Below are 21,943 nucleotides of genomic sequence, written 5' to 3' on the forward strand. Positions count from 1 at the left end.
GCTCAGTTTCGCTTCAACAAAAATAAGTAATAAATAATTTAACATCAGATGATATAGATAATATTCACAAACATTTTTACAGTGGACGTATATCGTCGTCAACTGCATCCATTGTCTGTCCACCATTTTTTGTGAACACTCTACAAATTGCTCAAATTTGAAGGGATTGTTTATTAGATGATCAGGAAGAACCCTATCAAAATTCATAAATGGTGGTGATTTCTCCCTGGTTATACTATTTTATTTATATTTCCAGATATGAAGAAAGTGCTGCCTTATATGCAATCACTCAGAATTCCTTTGAAGAAATAGCATTGAAGTTTATACGCCTGCCTCAGAAAGAAGCTTTAAAAACATTTGTAATGAAGAAATTATCATCTTTAAGGCCTCAGGTAAGGTCCAATAAAATGAATTTTTGTAACAAGTCTGTAAAGGCAGGAAGTTTTTTTTTTAATAAGATTTGGTTTAGGTATTCAATTGAGTACTACTATTTGCTGATTGATTAGTGCTACATTTATCAACATGCACTGAGTGTATAATTGCCATACCAACAAATACTTTTACTTCAGAAAAATGAAAACTTGATGGAAAAATAATTGAATAAGGACTTCATAGTTCTCCATCATGTCTGACAGTTACCTTCAGGCTTTGTTTTTTCCCTTGCCTCACTTGTCTCCAATAAAAATAAAAATGAAATGATATGGGGTTTAACGTCCTACTGTTCTGCTCCGAACTGGGCTAATGAAGACGGGCATACACCATACAGTGTGCTATGAGGGTAATTTTGTCGGACAGCGGCACTACGGCCTACTCTTATATCGAATTCCAACTGTCAATGGATCTTTTACGTGCCTGCCAATGAGTACACGGGACCTCGGTTTTCCGTCCCCTCCGAATGACTAGACAGCTGTCCTTGTCAGACCCACTGTTCTGCATCACTGACAAGGGGGAACCACGCCGGAAAATCTGGATGAAATTTCTCGGCCAATGCAGGGAATAAAAATAAAGCATCTTGTTAATATTACAAACCATTTCTGACTACCCCATATAAATAATATATAAATGCATTTTTAGACCAGATATATATTTGACAACTCATCTGTAAATAGGATTCAGAAAACACAATAATTGGAATTATTATTCACTCTCCTCAATCCCTGTCTCCTCATGTCAAGAGTAAACATTGCAGAATTAATTTATTACATCAGGAAGTTAACTTTATATTTTTGTAGTTGGAGGTTTCCTTATATCTGCCACTAGCAGCAGAATTCAAATTTCCAACACCCACTCCTCAAAAAAAGGATTTCAAAAGTGACAAGTGTGAATTTATATATTTTCTTCTGTTTATAGGATAAAACCCAGATTATGATGCTGGTAATAGTTAATAGAATTATTTCTCTTTTTCATCATAGTATTATATATTTAAGTGTGAATTTATATATTTTCTCTCTTTATAGGATAAAACTCAGATTACGATGCTAGTAACATGGTTGATAGAATTATATTTAAATCAACTTGGGGAACTTAAAGAACAAAATCAAGATGAATCACAAGAATATGTAGCTATACAAGAATATTTTAGGACATTTTTAGGACAACCAAAGGTCAAGGTAAGTAGTGCACTGTACATAAGGGGGATACTCGATTGAACGTTCCGGAATTGAATTCTCTCAATCCCAAAAATAGTGACAATCGAGTGAAAAGGTGGATTTCGGGCTACAACGCATGCGTCGACTGAATAAGTAAATATCTCAACCAACCATGCAGTTGAAACATATTCGTTGTGTTTAATTACGTCACGATTCTACTCACACCACCTCCATTGTCGGGACTGACAGAACTGTGACAGAACTGAATTCCGCATTACTCGATTGCAATTCTGTCAATTCGGAACGTTCTGGACTGTGAATCGAGCATCCCCATTGACTCTTCAAGAAAGAGATGGAGAAACAAGGTTTTATATCCACTTGACAAAATTATTGAGAAAGTCATTTTGGGATTAACATGGGTCAATTTTATTTCAATAATTTCTTTAGCAATGGTGGGAAACCAGAGGACTTTGAGAAAACCCAAAGGGTTGGGTAGGTAACCCTACACCTTGTTTAAGCTGGGAATCAAAACCATGACACTTGACTTAATGGCAGACCTTATGATCTAAATGGCACACATTAGACCATTTGTCCACCCAACCCCCAATTCATCAAGTCTGATTGTTGAAATAGATGCCTTATGTAATAGCAAAATCTGCCTATGACTGGGATATTAAGTGGATTAGACAATGTCTGGCATTTCTTCGTTAAACGTTAAAATGTATAATCAAGACTTTTTCGAATTTTTATTATCATAGCAATGGCACATGAGAATCTACACTATTTATGCTATTTCTTGTCAAAACTTAAAACATTCAGAACATCGCTCAGAATAAAGTAACTTGCCTGAAATTTTCATTATATTAATCTTTCAATATCCATTTTTAATCTATTATAGCAAGAACGGTCATCTCTTTATCTAAATCTTACAAGACACATAAAATTTAAATGATAAAATGAATTAATATGGATCATTGGATCTCATACTCTCATATCCCAATCACTGTGTGTGTTTTTAAAGTGTGTTTGTATTTATTTCTAGGATTGTTTAAGTAATAATCGTGGTGTGGTGTATGATTTAATAGCTAGCCATGGGGATGTAGAAGATATGGTATTCTTTGCTGTTTTAATGAAAGGTATGTATCAAACGGAATCTATGAACACATGGTTGTATTTTTTCTATCCTCCTCCTAACTGGGTATTAAATCTTTGTGTTTTTTTATTAAGATATGTATCCCTGTCAACCCATATAATTAGTACGTGTAGAATATATCTAAGGCCAGTTAAAATTTACTGTAGATAAAATGTTTGTAGCAGTTTGTTACAGAGATGTAATCTCTCAAGACAGGTTAGAACCAGGGCTCTTGTTTCATTAATATTTACCAGTCTTGACTGACTGACAGGAAAATTGACAGATGGGACGATAAAAAGCAAGGCCCCATGTACACTTTGACATGCACATAAAAGAACCTTTCCCAGATGGATTTCAATTGCTGTCCCAGTAAAATTTACCCCATAGCACACCGCATGGCATATGCCATCTTCATTAGCCCAGACGGAGCAGAAAAGTAGGATGTTAAATCCCATTTCATTATAATTTCTGCCCAGCTGACATGTTATTTTTGGTTGTATTTTAGACTACGAGAGAGTTATCTCCCATCATCTCCAACACGAGAATTACAAACGAGCTTTAGAAGTTCTACAAAATAAACAGGTATGTGATAGATTTCTGTTTTGACACAGTTGTGAAGTTGTAAAAAGCCAGTTTGGCAATGTTTGTGTGCCATCATAATAGTCAGGTCATCCTGATCAATCTTTGTTTGCTTAGAAATTATTTTTTTATATAACACTAATATATTGTACACACAGTTGTGGATCCAGGTGGGTGCCCTAGGGACCCAGACTCCCCCTAAGTATAAAATATACATTTATTAGTCTGTTTCTATTAAACGTGTAAATTTTAGTTTTTTGATGGTTTTGCTGATGTAGCTTATGAAAATTGAATGTTATATTTGTGTCCAGATATGTGCCACCAATAACCCCTGATTTTTTCGTATCCCCCAACCCTTCTACCCAAAAATTCTGTCCACCTCTGAGTACACAAGGGCTTCACTATCAAGGCTGATATCTATCTTTTTATCAAGAATTGATTTCTATTCCCAGTTATTTTTCAAAACTATTCTTCATTTGGGTTAGTTAATTTCATTTCATAGGAGCAAACCATAATGATGTACTATTATTGGTTTAAAACATGACCATGTGAATGTTTCTATCATTATATATCAACACTACAGTCATAAAATTTTCTATGAAGGCAAATTGTCATCTCTCAAAAAAAATCACAAAATTTTATTTTTGATCAAAACGAAAGTAGTCTAATCATTGTAATTTGTTAATCTCTATTTTCTATAGAATGATGTAGAACTATATTATAAGTTTTCACCAATATTGATGCAATATACACCAAAGGAAACAGTTGACGCCTGGATTAAACAGGGGAGACAACTTGACCCTAAAAAGTTGATACCAGCTCTAGTACAGTATGACCAAGAAAAATATAAACAGCAGGTACATTGTAATTAGAAGTATAATGGTTAATTAAGAGGGTTGTGTAAAATTTGGTTAGAATTTTAGAATGAGATTGCATGTATATTGTATGTTCTTTCTTAATATTTCTACAGGGTTCAGAAACTTTTTAGGTATTGAGTTACTAACCTAATCTTTGGTTACTGCTGAAGACTTTATAAAGATATAATAGATGTTAGTCATGAAATGATCTGGTTAATATCGAGTGAACTTTAAATATCTATCTCTCACAATGCTTCTCCCTTTTTGTGCAAAATTAATTTATTTAATGGAACTCTAATAAAATGTAAGAGTTTTGAGAGAAAATTAATTGATGTTTGTTATGTCTGTTACAGGGTAATGAGGCAATACGTTATTTAGAATTCTGTGTTCAGCAACTGGATAACAAAGACACTGCTATACACAATTATCTAGTATCTTTATATGCTAAGATACAACCAGCAAATCTAATGATATATTTAGAAATGCAAGGGGAGGTAAGAACATATATAATGTACATTATGTAATTTTAGATAGCTGTATTTAAAATTGTATTTTATTTTTTTGTATATTCCTTTTATTTCTGATACTATTTTCATTTTTTTTTTTATGCCACATTTTCATGTGGACGTATTATGTTGTCGTCTCTGTTCATCCATATTTGTATATGGAAACTCTACTGTATTGTTAATCTGTATTTTTATTCTATGTTTCAGAACAGTGATAACATATGTTATGATGTAAAATATGCTCTAAGATTATGTACAGAATATAAACATACTAAAGCTTGTGTACATGTTTACTGTATAATGGGTTTATATGAAGAAGCTGTTGATATGGCTCTCTCTGTAAGTATAACTACTGTAGTTACTTATCTCTATGGGCACGTGTGGAGTGTTAGGGAAGAACTCTTTTGCATTATTTTTTTTTAAATTTTATTTACTTATTAATCTAAGAAACAGATACATTTAGACAATGGGGGGGGGGAGGGGTAAATCTTGAATGATCTGTTTCTTAAGGATATCCCATTAAAACCTGCAAAGAATTACACAATGTACATTGGTTCTTTCACTTGCAAGCCGGGGGGGGGGGGGGGGTTGGATGGCCGAATGGTTAGCACGTGCACGCTGTATCATAAGGACTGTCATTGAGTCAACTGGCGTGGTTTCAAATCCCCTGTTGTACGTGACAAGGAGTAGGGTCGCCTGTCCAACCTCGTGGGTTTTCTCCGGGCCCTCTGGTTTCCTCCCACTGCTAAAGACCCCTACGCACAAGCGAATTATTGAAATAAAATTAAACCATATGTTATTCCCAATATGACCTAGTTTGTGTTGAGTGGATGTTAAACCCTATTTCTCCTTCTCTCTCTTTTTCACGTGCATGCCAATGTGCACATGGATGAGATAAAAGTAAAACAGCTTACACACCTGGTTGTTAATGTTTATTGTTCCATAGTGATGATGTGACATTCATTTCAGATCAGTTTTAAGGGATATCTCTGCAAAATTTGATTATATGGTCATAAATTCCTCTCCAAAAGTTGATCATAAGCTCATAAATATCCAGCCCAAGAACTTTTAAATGCCACCATATAATTCTGTATAGTATTAATTAAATGTTTGTTTTTGTTATCCAGGTGGATGTTGAGTTAGCTAAACAGATGGCGTCTAAACCTGATGAGGATGATGTCGATATCAGAAAAAAACTCTGGCTAAGAATAGGTAATAAAAAAAACATACATCTCTCAATAAGACTGGTTCCTAGCTGTTGGATAATGCCTAATGTTAAATGTACATACATATTGGTGATGAATGTAAAACAAACATTGAAATGAAATGAAATGAAATGAAATGGGGTGTAACGTCCTACTGTTCTGGTCTGAACTGGGCTAATGAAGACGGGCATATGCCATACAGTGTGCTATGAGGGAAATTTCGCCTGGCCTACTCTTATATCGAATTATGTCAAGGGATTTTTTACGTGCACGCTAATGCGTACACAGGACCTCGGTTTTCCATCCCATCAGAACGACTAGACAGCTTTCCTTGTCAGTCCCTCCGTCCTGCGTAATAGACTTTGAAGATGAATAGATGGAAACATAACTACCATAGTAAAATCATATTGCCTCACCATGCACACAACTATAAAGAAAATAAAAATCACAGTGTTAGTCTCAAAATGCCAAAACATTGTACTGATGTTAAACTCCATTATTTCTTACCTTTCTAATATTCAAATTCTCCTTGTATTGCTCCATATATAGGAAATAATTCATCTGATCTCAAATTAACCAAACTATTGTGTTAACCCTTTCACTGCGTATACCCGGTAGTACCGGGTATTATAAAATGTCGGTAAAATGCGCGTACCCGGTATTACCGTGTACTCAGTAAAGCCCTCGCTAAAATTAGTACCGTAACTCCAAGTGCCATCTATTGTATTTTCTATACACTAGAACATATTTCCATGTGTTTCAAAGCGGCAAACCGTAAAATGGCGGAGTGCATAGTGACAAAGTAGACGATGCACTCTCGACGAAGTCGTGAATGACGTCTTGCTGACCAACACGTGGACAATTTCGAGGCGGGTGATACACATAATTCGTTTCCAGTTACTTGATAATGATAGTAGTCAGGACAGTGATTGGTATTATGAAGTGTGTGATTTGTTGCGCGACGTTCCGCCCATGGCTAGCTATGTCTCCCGTGCATGATGAACAAGCCCAATGTGAACACGATAGCCCTGTGTCTGCAGTAGATTCTGACAATAATTCTGATGTTGATAATAATGCTGGCCTGCTGGATCGTAAAAGACGTAGGCAATTCCTGAGTCCCGAACGTGTAGATCTATTGACTGACTATATTGATAATGATATGGGACTTGGGGATGAAAGTGAAAGTAAAAACAAGGTATTGCAATAAGGTATTGCAATCCGCACGTGGTCATGGCAGCGGGAGATGTGATGCGCGTGTTCGTGGCGGCATTGCTCATGGCTGCTATTGATATTTTTGTTCATTTTATATATCTTTATCAAAATCCAGTGAAAAAAACAATATCTTTTAAGTATTTCATGGAGAAAAATTTGTTTTCGTGTTAGCTTTAGTGAGAAATGAGAAATCCAAAATGGCCGCCATGACGTCACATGACTACATTATTATGCAAATTTCCAAAATTCTATTTTTTCCTCTTAGCCCAACCTCATGCCCATCCCAACAGACAAAAAGATTTTTCATAAAAGCTTCCATAAGTACTGCTTGGCATTCAGTTCCAACCTCCCTTTTTTCCTCAAAAAAGGGTCTAGCACAGGCAGTGGATTTACGTCTAGCATTGAAAGGGTTAATGGAATATTAAACCACATTATTTTGTTCCTTCATTTCTAATAGGGCGGGGTAGGGTGGTCTAGTGGTTTAACACGTGTGCCAGAAAACATCAGGTCTGTCATTGAGTCAAGTGGCGTGATTTCGATTGCCCACTTATACTTGACAAGAAATGCGATCGCTTGTCCAACCCCATGGGTTTTCTTTGGGTCCTCCAGTTTCCTCCCACTGATAAAGACCCCTAAGTGCAAGTGAATTATTGAAATCAAATTAAACCGTATGTTAGTCCCGAAATGACCTAGTTTGTGTCAAGTAGACGTTAAACCCCATTTGACTCTCTACATTTCTAATATTAAAATTCTCATTGCATTGGCCATAGGAAGTAAATTACCCAGTCTCAAATTATTGTATTGAATAAGAATTAAACTTTATGTAGTTTCGTTTTATATTTCAGCGAGACATGTTGTAGAAGAAGAAAAAGATGTTAAACGAGCAATGGAGTTTTTACATGATTGTGAACTTTTAAAAATAGAAGATATTTTACCATTTTTCCCAGATTTTGTTACTATTGATCATTTTAAGGTAAAACAATTTTTATTATTTTGACTTTGGGCCTTACATTTGTGGTGGCCAAGAAGAACCTACGAAATTTGTTTCTTCCCATTTGTTTGGATGTAGCAAAACACTTAAGGTCTTATTACATAAAAATGGCCTTAAAGTTGCTGTCCCCAACAATATCTAATTATGCATGGCTTAAACATGCATTATGCAAGAGCTAAATCTTTCTTTATAAATTATTAATTAGACATTAATTAACTTACTAAGACCATAATCAACTCTTGATGCCATCATATAGCTGCGATATTAAGTAGGTTTAGATACGTTTTGTGGTTCGAGCTGTTAACTTGGCTGAGACTGAAGGATTTTTCCGGTGTGGTTTACCCTTGTCAGTGGTGCAGGATGAAGGGTCTAACAAGGACAGCTGTCATTCAAATCAGACGAAAAACCGAGGTCCCGTGTACACATTGCCATGCACGTAAAAGATCCCTTGGCAGTTGGAAATCGATATAAGAGTAGGCCGTAGCGCCGCTGTCCGGGCAAAATTTCCCTCATAGCACACTCAATGGTGTATGCTCTCGTCTTCAATAGCCCAGTTGGAGCAGAACAGTAGGACGTCAAACACTTACATTTACCTTCAAATAATGATCAGTGGCTTTAACATTATTTGTTTTAATTTTAAGACTGTGATTTATGTTTTTAGGAAGCAATTATTACATCACTACAAGAATATAACCAACATATAGATTCCCTAAAAGATGAAATGGAAGAAGCTACACAAAGTGCCGAGGAAATCCGAAAAGAAATACAGAGTTTTAGAAATAAGTAAGCGAAATGACAAAAGATTCAGTTTTGTTTATAAACACCGTATTAATTGTTATCACCCCTGTCGGTCCTCCACATGCTTCTCAATGTAATGCTGTTTACATTTTTCATCCTAATGGAAAACTTGATGTGTGAATTTATATGCACGATATCAGATGAGATCGAGGTAGAATGCAATTAGTCAGAGTTTTTCCCATTAATTTTTCGTCTCTTTGCCTGGTTTTAAATTTTTCATCAATTTTCATTGAGTTGAACACCTACCACAGATGGAGCAATGTCTTGCTCAAAAACTTATATGATATGATTTTCGTCATGGAAATGTTGAGATACAGAAATTGAAAGTAGCATACTAGTAACTATGTCCACCATACATTTCAAAGTACCAAACCTCTTAACTCTGTTATCCTTCGGGGGGTTTGATGGCTGAATGGTTAGCGTGCACGCGCTGTATCATAAAGTCTGTCATTGAGTCGACTGGCGTGGTTTCGAATCCCCGGTTGTACGTGGAGTAGGGTCGTTTGTCCAACCTCGTGGGTTTTCTCCGGGTCCTCTGGTTTCCTCCCACTGCTAAAGACCCCTACGCGCAAGCGAATTGTGTAAATAAAATTAAAAAACCATATGTTAATCCCGAAATGACCTAGTTTGTGTTGAGTGGACGTTAAACCCCATTTGTCTCTCTCTCTCTCTGTTACCCTTCCTCCTCAAAATCAGGAATATACACCAAAGCTTGGTAGAAAATTTAAATTCAGCTCCTTTACTTGGATTGTAGACTAAAAAGTCATCAAAACCCAAACCCAACATGCAAAGCAGGGGTGGCAGTTCATTGGTAACACGTGCGTGCGCTGTATCATAAAGTCTGTCATTGAGTCGACTGGCGTGGTTTCGAATCCCTGGTTGTACGTGACAAGGAGTAGGGTCGCCTGTCCAGCCTCGTGGGTTTTCCCCGGGTCCTCCGATTTCCTCCCACTGCTAAAGACCCCTACACGCAAGCGAATTATTGAAATAAAATTAAACCATATGTTAGTCCCGAAATGGCCTTGTTTGTGTTGAGTGGACATTAAACCCCATTTCTCTCTCTCTCTCATTGGTAACAATTTTTTTTTTTTTTTATGTGAACAGAACACAATTTCTATGGGAAAACAATCACTGGTTTTATTCTGAAAGCAAGAGGTTTCAACAAGTATCCTCTTGTCGTTATCAGGCCTTATATCGTTATCAGGCCTTATATCCATGGGGATCACGTGGCTAAGTGGGTAAGATGCTGGCTCGCTAGCCTGGAGGTCAGGTTTCAATCCCTGCATTGGCCGAGAAAGTTCATCCAGATTTTCCTGCGTTGTTCCCCCTTGTCAGTGATGCAGGACTGGACAAGGACAGCTGTCTAGTCATTCGGATGATTCGAAAAACGAGGTCCCGTGTATACATTGGAATGCACGTAAAAGATCCCTTGGCAGTTGGAATTCGATATAAGAGTAGGCGATAGTGCCACTGCCCGGGCAAAATTTCCCTCATAGCACACTGTATGGCGTATGCCCGTCTTCATTAGCCCAGCATAGGAGCAGAACAGTAGGACGTTAAACCCCATTTCTTTTCATTTCCTTATATCCATAACACACACACATATTTATAAATATAATTTGTAAAATGTTTTATTTGATATTGTTAGATATGGTTTTGTTAAAGCAGAAGATAAATGTTCAGCATGTAATTATCCTCTAATGGTGCGAGCATTTTATCTGTTTCCATGCCAACACAAATTCCACATGGATTGTTTAATAGCAGAGGTAAGACAGAATTAGAAATCAGGGGTAACTTCATTTGGTTGGAATCTCAGTTGTCCTTGTTTTTATATGGCCACATTGAAATGTGATTTTATATTGTCGTCGCTCCAGATGCGAAAGTTATTATCCGATTGACATTAACTTTATACACAGTGTCTATGGTCATGAGACGAAAAGTCCTATTGATTTCCAATAATTACTGCCAGAGTTATGATATGACCCTTGATCACTTTAATAAATCTTGTTGATGCTTTAGAGGCAAAGGTTATTATCTGATTGACTTTAAATTTATATACAGTGTTTAATGCCATGAAATAAAGAAGCCTAATGATTTACGATAATTACTGCCAGAGTTATGGCCCTTGATCACTTTGAAAAATCTTGTTCAAATGATCTAAAAAAAAATGATTTTGAAACTGCAACCTGCAACCTGATGGAATGAAAAAGCTAGGAATTACTCTTGACCATGGCTTTCAGGACTGACACATTTTAAAATTTTTCATATTGGCAAAATATCTTTACCAAAGTAATTGACAATTTTTATATATATGTTGAAAACGTTGTACACTTTAAAACTATAATTTAATCATATTTATTGTGTTTTAAGGATAGATTTTTTTTAAATTATTGTTTTATACATGTAAGTTGACTGTCAGTTAAGCTGATTGCTAGTCAGTAAAGACTGACAAATATCATTGAAACAAGATCCCTGTTACAGAACAGAGCAAAACAATTTAAACACTAGACTTATATATCTTCTTGGATTAGGCCCTTTAATCATTAGGGGATCCTTTACTTATTTGTTCAAGATTGCTCACTGATTCGCCTGGACAATAGTGTGTATTATTCAATAATGACAATTTTAATACCTTAGTGACATAACACCTAGTTAATGGGTTCTGCCTGCAATTTTAATGAACTAATAAACACTATGTATATAATAAACACTATGTGTATTATTCAATAATGACAATTTTAATACCTTAGTGACATAACACCTAGTTAATGGATTCTGCCTGCAATTTTAATGAACTAATAAACACTATGTATATAAAATGACGTCTTTGATCTGCTAGTGTCGTATATATTCATTTATAAAAGTTATTTGTTGCTTTGTCAACGATATCAACTTTATAGTGTTAGGGGGTCCTTTACTTATTTGTTCAAGATTACTCACTGATCCACCAAGCATCTTTAGATTTTTGAGAAGGCAGTTTTTACACAGATTACTTCCACCTACCTCACTGTTTAATTTTTAGCACCTTTTTCTCCAGTCAATTATATATATCTTGACACAGCATGAACACCTCTTACAGCTATAATGTTTTTATTTAGTGTTTAATGTTTTACAGGTTTTACCAAGTTTACCCAGTTCTAAGAAGACTCAAGTTGAAGGTTTACAGCGCAAACTAGCTGAACGTGATGATAATAGGTTGAGAAAGCCAAGCTCAATGTCAAAAACATCAGACCTGGAGGTCAAGGTGAGGATAATACTATAACTTGATGAAATATAACAAATGGCACTGTTTGTGGTAAATTCATAAATTTACTTTCATGTAGCTCTTTAAAAAAAAAATATAGAAAACTTTACTACTCAGTATTTTAAGCTACAATTTGGAATTCACTGCTCTGTCATTTGAAAAATCTCAAAACATTACAAGTACATGTAGTGTAACAATAAACCTTGCAATATGTTATTTTTTATTTCACACAGACACAACTGGATAATCTTGTCAATAATGTTATTATTTTTATTTCGAACAGACACAACTGGATAATCTTGTAGCATCAGAATGTATTTTCTGTGGTGATTTTATGATCAGGTAATTAAATTGTTTTATACAATATTTATTGAGGAAGGAACAGTATCTGAACCCTGTAAGATTCATATTACATACACAAGTTCAATAGAAATGTATAGCTATATAGTATACATAAACTGTTTATGTGCCTTGTGTATGAATTCCTCAGAGGTTGGATGTGTGCTGTATATCATAAGATGTGCCATCGATGCAAACTGGGATCTGCTTAACCCCATGGGTTTTCTCTTCTATCTCCAGGTTCCAGCCCCAAAATTTTCTGTCTCTCATTCTCTTCCTCTTCAATCCCTGATATTGAGAAGAGGGTTTTCATTTTTATAAAGGATCATCTGTTCTTGTCATCTACATATAGTACAGGATGTTATAGCATGTCTGTTATTGATTAGGGGTTTCAGGTCACGTGACTTTAGCATGAAATCGGAAAGCCAGCGGCTGAAATATAGCCCACTTCAGTCTATGATTCTGAATTACTATTTTATGTAAATGTATTACTAGCAATTGTATTGTAATAGTTTAATATCAATCTCAATATCTGCAAAGATTCAGGCTCAAAAATTATCGAAATGTAAGTGAAATTACCGTTTATGCACGGGAGACGCTTGCGGGGAAAAAACGCTCTGACGTCACGCGGCAGGGGATTTTCCATTGCTACGGCTCACTTCATTGGTGAATCCGCACCTTAGTTTCCGGGGGATTTTAATATAGAACCAATTAAACAATAGATAGCATTTTTGTGATTATTATGATGCGTGATACCCCGAGATCTAACAATTACAACCGTAGAAAACAGGATTTATCTGTTTTGCTGACTGAAATTTGCTAAATTCCGACTAAATATAGCCTACTTTTTTTGGGGGTATCATCCAGATTATAAATGTTTGACATATCATTGTTCAAATGATTACGATTTTAATAAATCTTACCTGACTGTAACGTGTGGATTTCAGTTTTTAAATTGGTACTAGCGATTCTGAAGGGAAAATACCGCTTATGACGACGTTACTCAGATATCACTGAAAAGCAGATATTTTGGTGCCATGCCACACATTAACTCATATTTTAATTACATTATTGATGTCGATTTTGGATTTTAAAATTCCATAACTTTGGATCTAATTAGAATATTTTGATGAAATAAAAATTATTAGGTAGTATTTTATGTATATCCATTCAAAAAATATTCTGTCAGTTGAAACTTGACCTGAAACCCCTATAATGATGCAAGCTGTGAATTTGTGAAATGAAATGAAATGGGGTTTAACATCCTACTGTTCTGCTCTGAACTGGGCTAATGAAGACGGGCATACGTCATACAGTGTGCTATGAGGGAAATTTTGGCCGAACAGAGGCACTACGGCCTACTCTAATATCGTTCCGTCCCATCCGAATGACTAGACAGCTGTTCTTGTCAGGCCCTCCGTTCTGCATCACAGACAAGGGGGAACCACGCCGGAAAATCTGGATGAACTTTCTCGGCCAATGCAGGGAGCAAACACCCGACCCCCAGGCTAGCAAGCCAGCGTCTTACCCCTGTGACACCCCCCCCACCCCCCCCCCCCGCTCTGTGAATTATATCAACTATATCTTAGAAGGGGTGGGTTTGCATGCTTTATGTTGATACTTTCCTGAGTTTTTCATTTTCCTTCCACTGATAAAAGAGCCATGTGAGCATGTGAATTAAAGGTGTTAATCCCAACATCAATCCCAAAATGGTCTATATTGTGTTATTTCACCTGTATCTTGTCTTACAGATGTATAGATAAATCATTTATAGAAGATGATGAATGGATAACAGCAGAACAAGAATGGGAATAAATATTCATTTGTTTATATTGAATCTTAATAGACTATATCTATCAGGAGAAATAGAATTCAGATATATTCAACAGCAATATATCATTCTTACTATTGACTTGATAATATAGGAAGACGGCCCTCGAAATATAAATATGGAGACAGCATGAAATATAAGGAGGATTGCTATAATGATTGTATTCATTCAAATACAAAGAAAAAATGTAAAGTCAATCATGTGTAGAAGTTGGGCCTACAAAATAAATATACGTCACAAATAATGAACCAACACCCAAAACTATTATATGATAGACTGTTATATCTTACTTCATTTTAATGATGACTGTAAATACAATGTACTATAGTTGTCATCTGCTTCAACTATTATTTAATGGGGGGGTTGGATGGCTGAATGGTTAGCGCATGTGCGTTGTATCACACAGCCTGTCATTGAGTCAACTGGCGCGGTTTCAATTCCTCGGTTGTACGTGACAAAGAGTAGGATTGCCTGTCCAACCTCATGGGTTTTGTTTGGGTCCTCCGGTTTTCTCCCACTGCTAAAAAACCCTATGCGCAAGTGGATTATTTAAATGAAATTAAACCATATGTTAGTCCCGAAATGACCTAGTTTGTGTCGAGTGGACGTTAATCCCCATTTCTCTCTCTCTGTTATTTAATGACTACCGAAATACTGTGTAGATGAAACATTAAACCCCATTCCGTGTTCTCTTATTGTGGGTCGACCCCCTACTATATCAGCAATTGAAAATACCTGCACAAAGACTGATCTTGGTTAGTTAATAAAACACTATGAGCCCGGGATCTTAATCGGCTGATTTTTGTCAGCTTCATCTGAAGCTACAAGTTGTTGCTCACTTTCAATCAAAACAATAACCAATCAAATTTCATGTATTGGTGGAATGATACCTAGCACTAAGCATTGTGAAGAGTCTGTCATAATTGAGTGTAATGCAGTTGTAAGTTGTAAAAGTGAAATGATCCATTCTATGGGTCAATATTATGTGTTTTTTTGAAATTTTATAAAAATTATCTTATTTTCTGCCATTTCGTTCAGTAGCAGTTCTACGTCGAGTTTAAAGATGCCTTGCATTAGATATCTTGACTGGTCATTAATAAATAATTTTCATGTTAAATTTGCTATGATTTGATCAAGTTGCATGAATGGTATTCAAATTAGTAATTTTTAAAGTTTAACTTTAAATCATGTGACAAGCAACTAATTATACTTGCCTCCCTTTATCTATAACAATGGGGGATGCTCGATTGTCAATCCTGAACGTCCAAATTGAAAGAATTTCAGTCAGATATGACACAGAATGCAGTCGTATCAAAGTTCTATCTTTCCTGACATGCTGTGAGTAGAACTGTGACGTAATTAAACACAACGAATATGTTTCAGCTGTTGGTTGAGATATTTTCTAATGCAGTTGATGCATGCATTATAGCCCGAAATCACCCTTTTTGCTATTTTGGGCATTGAGTGAATACAATTCCTGAACGTTCAATCGAGTATCCCCTATGAATTGGTCTATTGCACGTCATTGTGAAATTGCTTGTTATACTATAGAATATTTTTTTTGTTTTTGTTGAAAATGATGTACATGATTCATATGTTATAAATATATTTATTATATAAAAATGTAAAAATATTTGTAAAAAATAAAATCTTTAGTATAATTTCTCTTGTCTGTTTGTGGAGGGTCTGTATTAGTCATAAGCCATAAATTTCTTGCTGCAGGGCTAACACGAACAGTATATCTTGTCGTTCGGATAGTGTGAAAAAAACCCTGATGTCCAACCTTATTCTGTATTATAATTATAATACTTTTTGAATGGACTGCTGTCATAGAGGTTTTTAACTCTACCCCTAGTTCTATTTAGTACCTATTTACCCTCTGTGACCTAACCGTTCGTCTACCATTGTCATGCATGGTGTTATTCCAGAACATTGTTGTTGACACTTATGGTCAAAACACAAATTATCTACAAGAATTTAGCGATAACGGTTAAATAGGACCCATGAGTAATTTTGACCTTGGTAATACAGGACCTGCATCTCTTTATTTTTATAATAGTTATAGATACAATCAATTTCATCAATTTGCATATTCATGTTTATTTTTAAAAAAATAATTCAAAAAGTAAAGTTTTTTCCTTTAATTTTAGATCTCCCTCTCTCTCTCTCTCCGCTTTGATTTGTTAGTTATTTAATTGGGAAAATCAAGACTATTGGAAACCAATGTAAACAAAGCAGTAATCTCCCTTGCCTTGCTCTTCATTATCTTGGCTTGCTGTCAAAATTTGTAGCCCACCCGAGAAGCATTTTGTTCCAGTAGAATGGAGAGAAAATTTGCCAGATTCTTTCACTCACAGGTAAAAATATTGATAGCTAATTGATTTACCTTATCTTATTATCTGATTACACATAACAGCACATTTACAACCCTAAAACCGGTGCTCATCTGGGCCGGATTAAGCGTGCATGACTGCATGGGGCCCGTGGTGCCACTGGTGGGTAAAAGTGTCACTAGAGTCAGAGTCGAGAGGCATGCACTACTTATGCAGCCCTTTAACAATTGTATCAACCGTGAACAGGGAGTGTGTGGGGGGGGGGGCATATTCTAGTCATTGTCCTTGTCCACCACACTCATATATACAGATGCAATATTTATGGAAGATAGATACAATTATTTCAAACAAACATATATACAACATAAATATGCTTTATATAAAAGTGCACAGATAGCCTATAACATATACTCAAAAGTCTATGTAAACTGTCCAATTTCCACTCTGGTCCCTATTCCTAAGCGCCCGTATCATCCAGTCTGCAGAGTACGTCTGATTTCCACGAATCTTGTGTGTCCAATGAAAATGCTTACTAATACTAGATTCAGAAGTGCAACCTAAACTTAAGTGTGAATGAAAAAAAATCCATGCGTGATAAAATAGGCTATGTTTGCCTGGCGTGTAATTTCAAAGAAGTAGCCTACCACTGAAACTCAAAATTGTTCACATACATTAGCCATACATGTACAAGATCAAGACTACTTGATGGGGTGAATTTGAGTCGCTCACAGAGTCTGCACTACCGGTACTTCCGTTATAGTTCATTTTTGCGAATTGACAACAGATTTTGGAAGACATGACAATTATTATAGATTAAAGTCACAGCGTGCAAGACAAAATTGTTGTGCTACAAATCTAAAGAAAATACACATGCACCGATCTCTGAAAACAATTACTGCCGTGTGCACCAGATATATAGGGCCTAATCTTCACACATGTTTAAACCAAGAACTAATTTGGGAGTCCCTTTAAAATTGGGGCCCTTGGCTGCAGCCCAGTCACCCTGCTCCCCTTTAATCAAGCCATGTGCTCATGGAAAAGGGCAAGTCACTCAGTGATCCATGAAGCCAGGATTGACGGCTTGATATAAAACAAAAAGCCAAGCTAATTGTAGCCTACTTGCAGACACCATAGGCCTACTTATGTTCAAGATGAAATTTGATATGTTGTCTTGGTAAATACAGGCTGTATTTCTGTATGTTTGTTTACTCTTGAGCTGAGGTGAGGATTGTTAGTATCGATGACACATCTTGCTTTCACTCTCATTATTGTAAAAAAAATTTACACAGGTCGGTCCCCATTGAGGAACTTCAATTTATAATCTGATATTTGGAGATTTGATTTTTAACTCAACATTGTCGATACTGGTATGTTATGTTGAATTACCATGTTATTTAGTTCGATAAAAAGCGACCTTTACTAAAGCATTACGATTATAGACATATCAATACATTTACAGGTAATATAGGATTTAGACCTGGTGAATATAAATCATGTAGAGGTCTTTTGCTAAAAAGTTATACCAGTGGCAAACATAAAACCTCTTAGAAACATTATTCATAAAACTTGGCAGAACAAACCATTTTAAACATTAAATATTTTTGATTATGTTCCAATTACTAAATGCCATTCAAAGAATCTATTAGAAGAATTTGAGGTTCAGATTTGTAGCTTGTTGACCTTATGCCTAAATCTGGCAATAAATACATTATACAGTAGAAGTTGACAGAATAAATGTAAATAAAGAAATACAACACAGACAGAGTCAATGATTTATACAAATGATAAACAATTGACTTGCTTGTAATAAGCTATCATGATGAATCATTAGGAAAATAGGAAACCAATTAGATACCGGTAAGTACATAACTAATATGGTTTTACTCAGAAACATGCACATGGATCCTACCCAAATTGAGGGTTGGATGCTGAATGGTTACAGTACATGTCAATTATTCAAGAAAATCCGCTAACAGTTACCTTATTAAATATTAATTAAATTGGTCATGCTTTAATCCAATTAGTACACCTAGATCCATGTCTTGGTCTAGTTTGATATCTAATTAATTTAACTACCCGATACCAAAATTAATGAAGATTTAATATATTGTAGGCCTACTGTTAATTTGTAACTAAGGTAAATTTCCTTTTAGTTGTGATCGTAAATACGTAACTAAAATCTTACATTGCGAAACTTCAAGGTGAAGCTTTTTTTGACAATCTATCAAGATCATGACTTAAATTTAGATATATCTGTAGATCAAAAAGGTATTTATTATTTTTATTAAATTTTGTTACAAAAATTTTTAAAAAATCAAATTGTTGATATTGATTTCAGTTAATTTGATCTGATGTGAATGACCTTCAAGGTATATTGTTTGATACTCGTTGTAATGAATAATTTATTACTTAAATCAGAGTATTATTTTATATTGAAACATTCGATAAATACTTGTACAACAAGCACTTCAGTCTACATTTGATACTTTTAAACCTTTACCATATCTAGAATCTGTTTCTTTTAAAAGCTTCATTGATTAAAATCCAAAGATTTTTGGTTGGCTTTAGGAACTGTCTACCACTCACAAGTCTTTCACTTTCAAATTTTGCCATGCAGTCAATTTTTGTATTTATTGTGTTTTAAGGTCAAAATCTTTCAAATTCTAATTTTATGGCATGTTAATTGACTGATGTACAGCCCCCTCCCCCCTCCCCCCTCCCCTCCAGTCAATCAATTCTACTGCCAGCTAGTCCAAGATTTGGAAATATAAATAACTAAATCCAGAGCCCTGGCATTACAATGTGGACAGGAAACACCCAAGCTATGACAGTCAGGTTAGGTATAACATTGGTAGATATATTCTGTGATTGCGCCAAGATTTTTATTATTAGGCTAGACTGAAAGAGTAATTCCTGGACCATCATTATTTACAGATATTCCATAATGAATTAATGTATAATGAATTAAAGGATGGAATCCAGGAGTAAAGTCTGAAAAACCTGACAAAAAACATGGCCCCATCTTCCCGACTCTCCCATGGCTGTCAGTCAACCATTACAGTACAGTAACATTTGAATAGACTAGGGAAAAGAGCTAGACACCTAGTATTAGTCTCTGGAGATATCTTTTCAACAGAAACAAAAAATTGTTAATTGGTTAATGTTTTACTGATGAACTTAAACAATTTCAAGAATGCCAATTATTGCCAATAAAGATTTATGCTTAAAATAAAAATACTTTTACCTTGAAAAAATCAATACCGTTTATCTTATAGCACTTCTCTAACCATCTTAATAGTTTTATCTACAATCACGTGACACTGAAGATTGAAACAGTCTTTAATCTGTGTGTAAATATTGGTTGATAAACGAACAGTTGGTCTAATCAAATACAAAATCACAAAGTTACATCGACATTTATAGATAGCACAGTAAAAATAACGCCTTGAGAATTTTTTATCTTGAGTTGTCGATATCTGTGTCCTTATAAAATGTCTGAAGTTTCCGAATTTGGATCTAAATTCAACAACAAGGTAATGTTTTATAGCCAATGATCGTTAGTGTTTTTTTATAAAAGAGTATTTCTGGTTCTCTGGTCGTTGTTCTTTGATGTGGGTTTGTTTGGTTATCTGACAAATGGAAATGGGTGGCTCAGTAACAGTTTCAAGTACAATTTGGTTAAATAAAGTTCAAGAGGACATTTGTATATTCTGATAAATAAGTGATTTGAAATATGATATAGAATTTGGCGCATTCATATTTTCATTGTAAAAATGATCATACATGTTTTTCTACTTTTGTTTGAAATAATGATAAGGAATTGGGGTCTATTCTGGGGTCAATAATTGAGGCATTGTTATATTTGACAACATAATTAGATTTTAAAAGGAAAAATACAGCATGTTGCTTACTTCATTTTCCTGCATTTGTTTTAAAATTATAAGAAGGAATTAGGGCATTGGGGTTTATTCTCGGCTGAATCTTTTGAGTCATTTTGTTATGAAGAGCAAGTTGCTGTTATATTAATTCAAATACTTGACAACAAATAATGGAAAGGAATAACAAGACTGGAATGTAAGCTGAATCATGGTGTCCTTTTATTCATCCTTGGTATCCCCAGTGGTTACATTCCGTTCTACTCCACCAACCCCTGGGTTAATCTATAGGGGGGACACATGTTCAAGTTATCCGCCCTTGATGATTGTGCTATTTATATCGACAAATCCCATAAATCATTAATTGCGAAGGGAAGTAACTCTCATCAGACAAGGTTAGGAGTTAGCCCAAACGAGAGAAGTCCAAATTATTTTAAATGCGTATTTATTAACAACAAATTATATAATATTATATTAATGAAGACCGGACGTTTATATACATGTAGGTTCAAGAGTTTTATTGAGAACCGTTTGTTTGTTCCCAGAATTTTACGTCCATGTGATATTGTGAATCAAATTGCCAAGTATGTTCAATAATACTAAACATAACAGAATGATAACATTTCAGACAAAGAACGCATAGTAATCATAATAACCAAAGTCAAACATATAGATGTTATACATATTCGAAATCAACAAAACATACTACAGATTTTGATAATACAATTAAATATAAATGAACCATTCAGTAAATAGACGTGAATATGGTTATCTACCCTTATAAAAACGAAGGCGAAATGACTGGTTTGGATTGGTTCGTAGACTTTAGTTACAATCAAGGCCAGGGCAGATAATCTGAAATCGTGGAAACCCTATGGATTAACCCAGGGTATAGTGGAGTAGAACGGAATGAGAACATTGGGGATACCGAGGATGCCTTTCATTATGAAATAAAAAAGAAAGAATGACTGTTATATTTATACTTGACAATTAAACTAGTTTTGAGAGAAATCAAATTGAGACTAATTTTTTTAGGAGTAAACATATAGAACTTGTTCTATAAATGGTATGCATGATTGAAGCCTAATAAAATGTTAGGATCTTTTTGCTTGAGGTCTTTTCTATGGAAGACAATGATTTCTTCTCCATGTTAATTTAATTCAAACATATGAAACGCGGCCCAAATTCGATGGCCTAAAACATTCACGTGGTCATGCAGCATGCTGATTCATTTTATACCACATATGTGGAGGTGGATCACTGCGACGAATTAGTGTGATGGGTGAACATTCACACAGCCATCTTTGAATTTATTTATATAGAAGATGAACAAGAAGTAATTTTCATCCCGCTAATTACAGTAAAGAAAGGAAATGAAATAGGGCTTAACATCCTACTTTTCTACTCCAACTATAGACGGAGAGAAATAAAAAAACTACCGAGAACAAATTG

The 21,943-nt window shown here is 35.1% G+C and overlaps 2 protein-coding genes across 5 annotated transcripts in view; both read left to right on the top strand.

Annotated features, from left to right (window-relative positions):
- Positions 1-17: 17 nt before the first annotated feature.
- LOC130013102 (vacuolar protein sorting-associated protein 18 homolog) lies at positions 18-15,888 on the top strand. Its single transcript, XM_056101623.1, has 15 exons — positions 18-26; positions 257-392; positions 1,458-1,610; positions 2,632-2,725; positions 3,227-3,303; positions 4,002-4,157; positions 4,511-4,651; positions 4,871-5,002; positions 5,791-5,875; positions 7,926-8,053; positions 8,733-8,854; positions 10,518-10,635; positions 11,985-12,113; positions 12,397-12,455; positions 14,204-15,888. The coding sequence occupies exons 2-15, from the start codon at positions 363-365 to the stop codon at positions 14,265-14,267; spliced, it is 1,488 nt and encodes a 495-aa protein (XP_055957598.1). The 5' UTR covers positions 18-26; positions 257-362; the 3' UTR covers positions 14,268-15,888.
- Positions 15,889-16,537: 649 nt separating this feature from the next.
- The window catches only part of LOC126823789 (harmonin), a 31,763-nt gene continuing 26,357 nt past the window's right edge, over positions 16,538-21,943 (top strand). Inside the window, exon 1 of one of the 4 annotated variants that reach the window (XM_050552775.1) lies at positions 16,538-16,640. In XM_050552775.1, coding sequence (XP_050408732.1) covers positions 16,605-16,640 — 36 coding nt within the window. In that variant the 5' untranslated portion in view covers positions 16,538-16,604. Of the gene's footprint in view, positions 16,641-20,033; positions 20,150-21,943 lie in introns of those variants that run through there. The other 3 variants (XM_050552774.2, XM_056101624.1, XM_050552776.2) reach the window with 3 other exon arrangements.

Source organism: Patella vulgata, chromosome 6 (assembly GCF_932274485.2).
Source record: "Patella vulgata chromosome 6, xgPatVulg1.2, whole genome shotgun sequence".
Classification (NCBI taxonomy): domain Eukaryota; kingdom Metazoa; phylum Mollusca; class Gastropoda; family Patellidae; genus Patella; species Patella vulgata.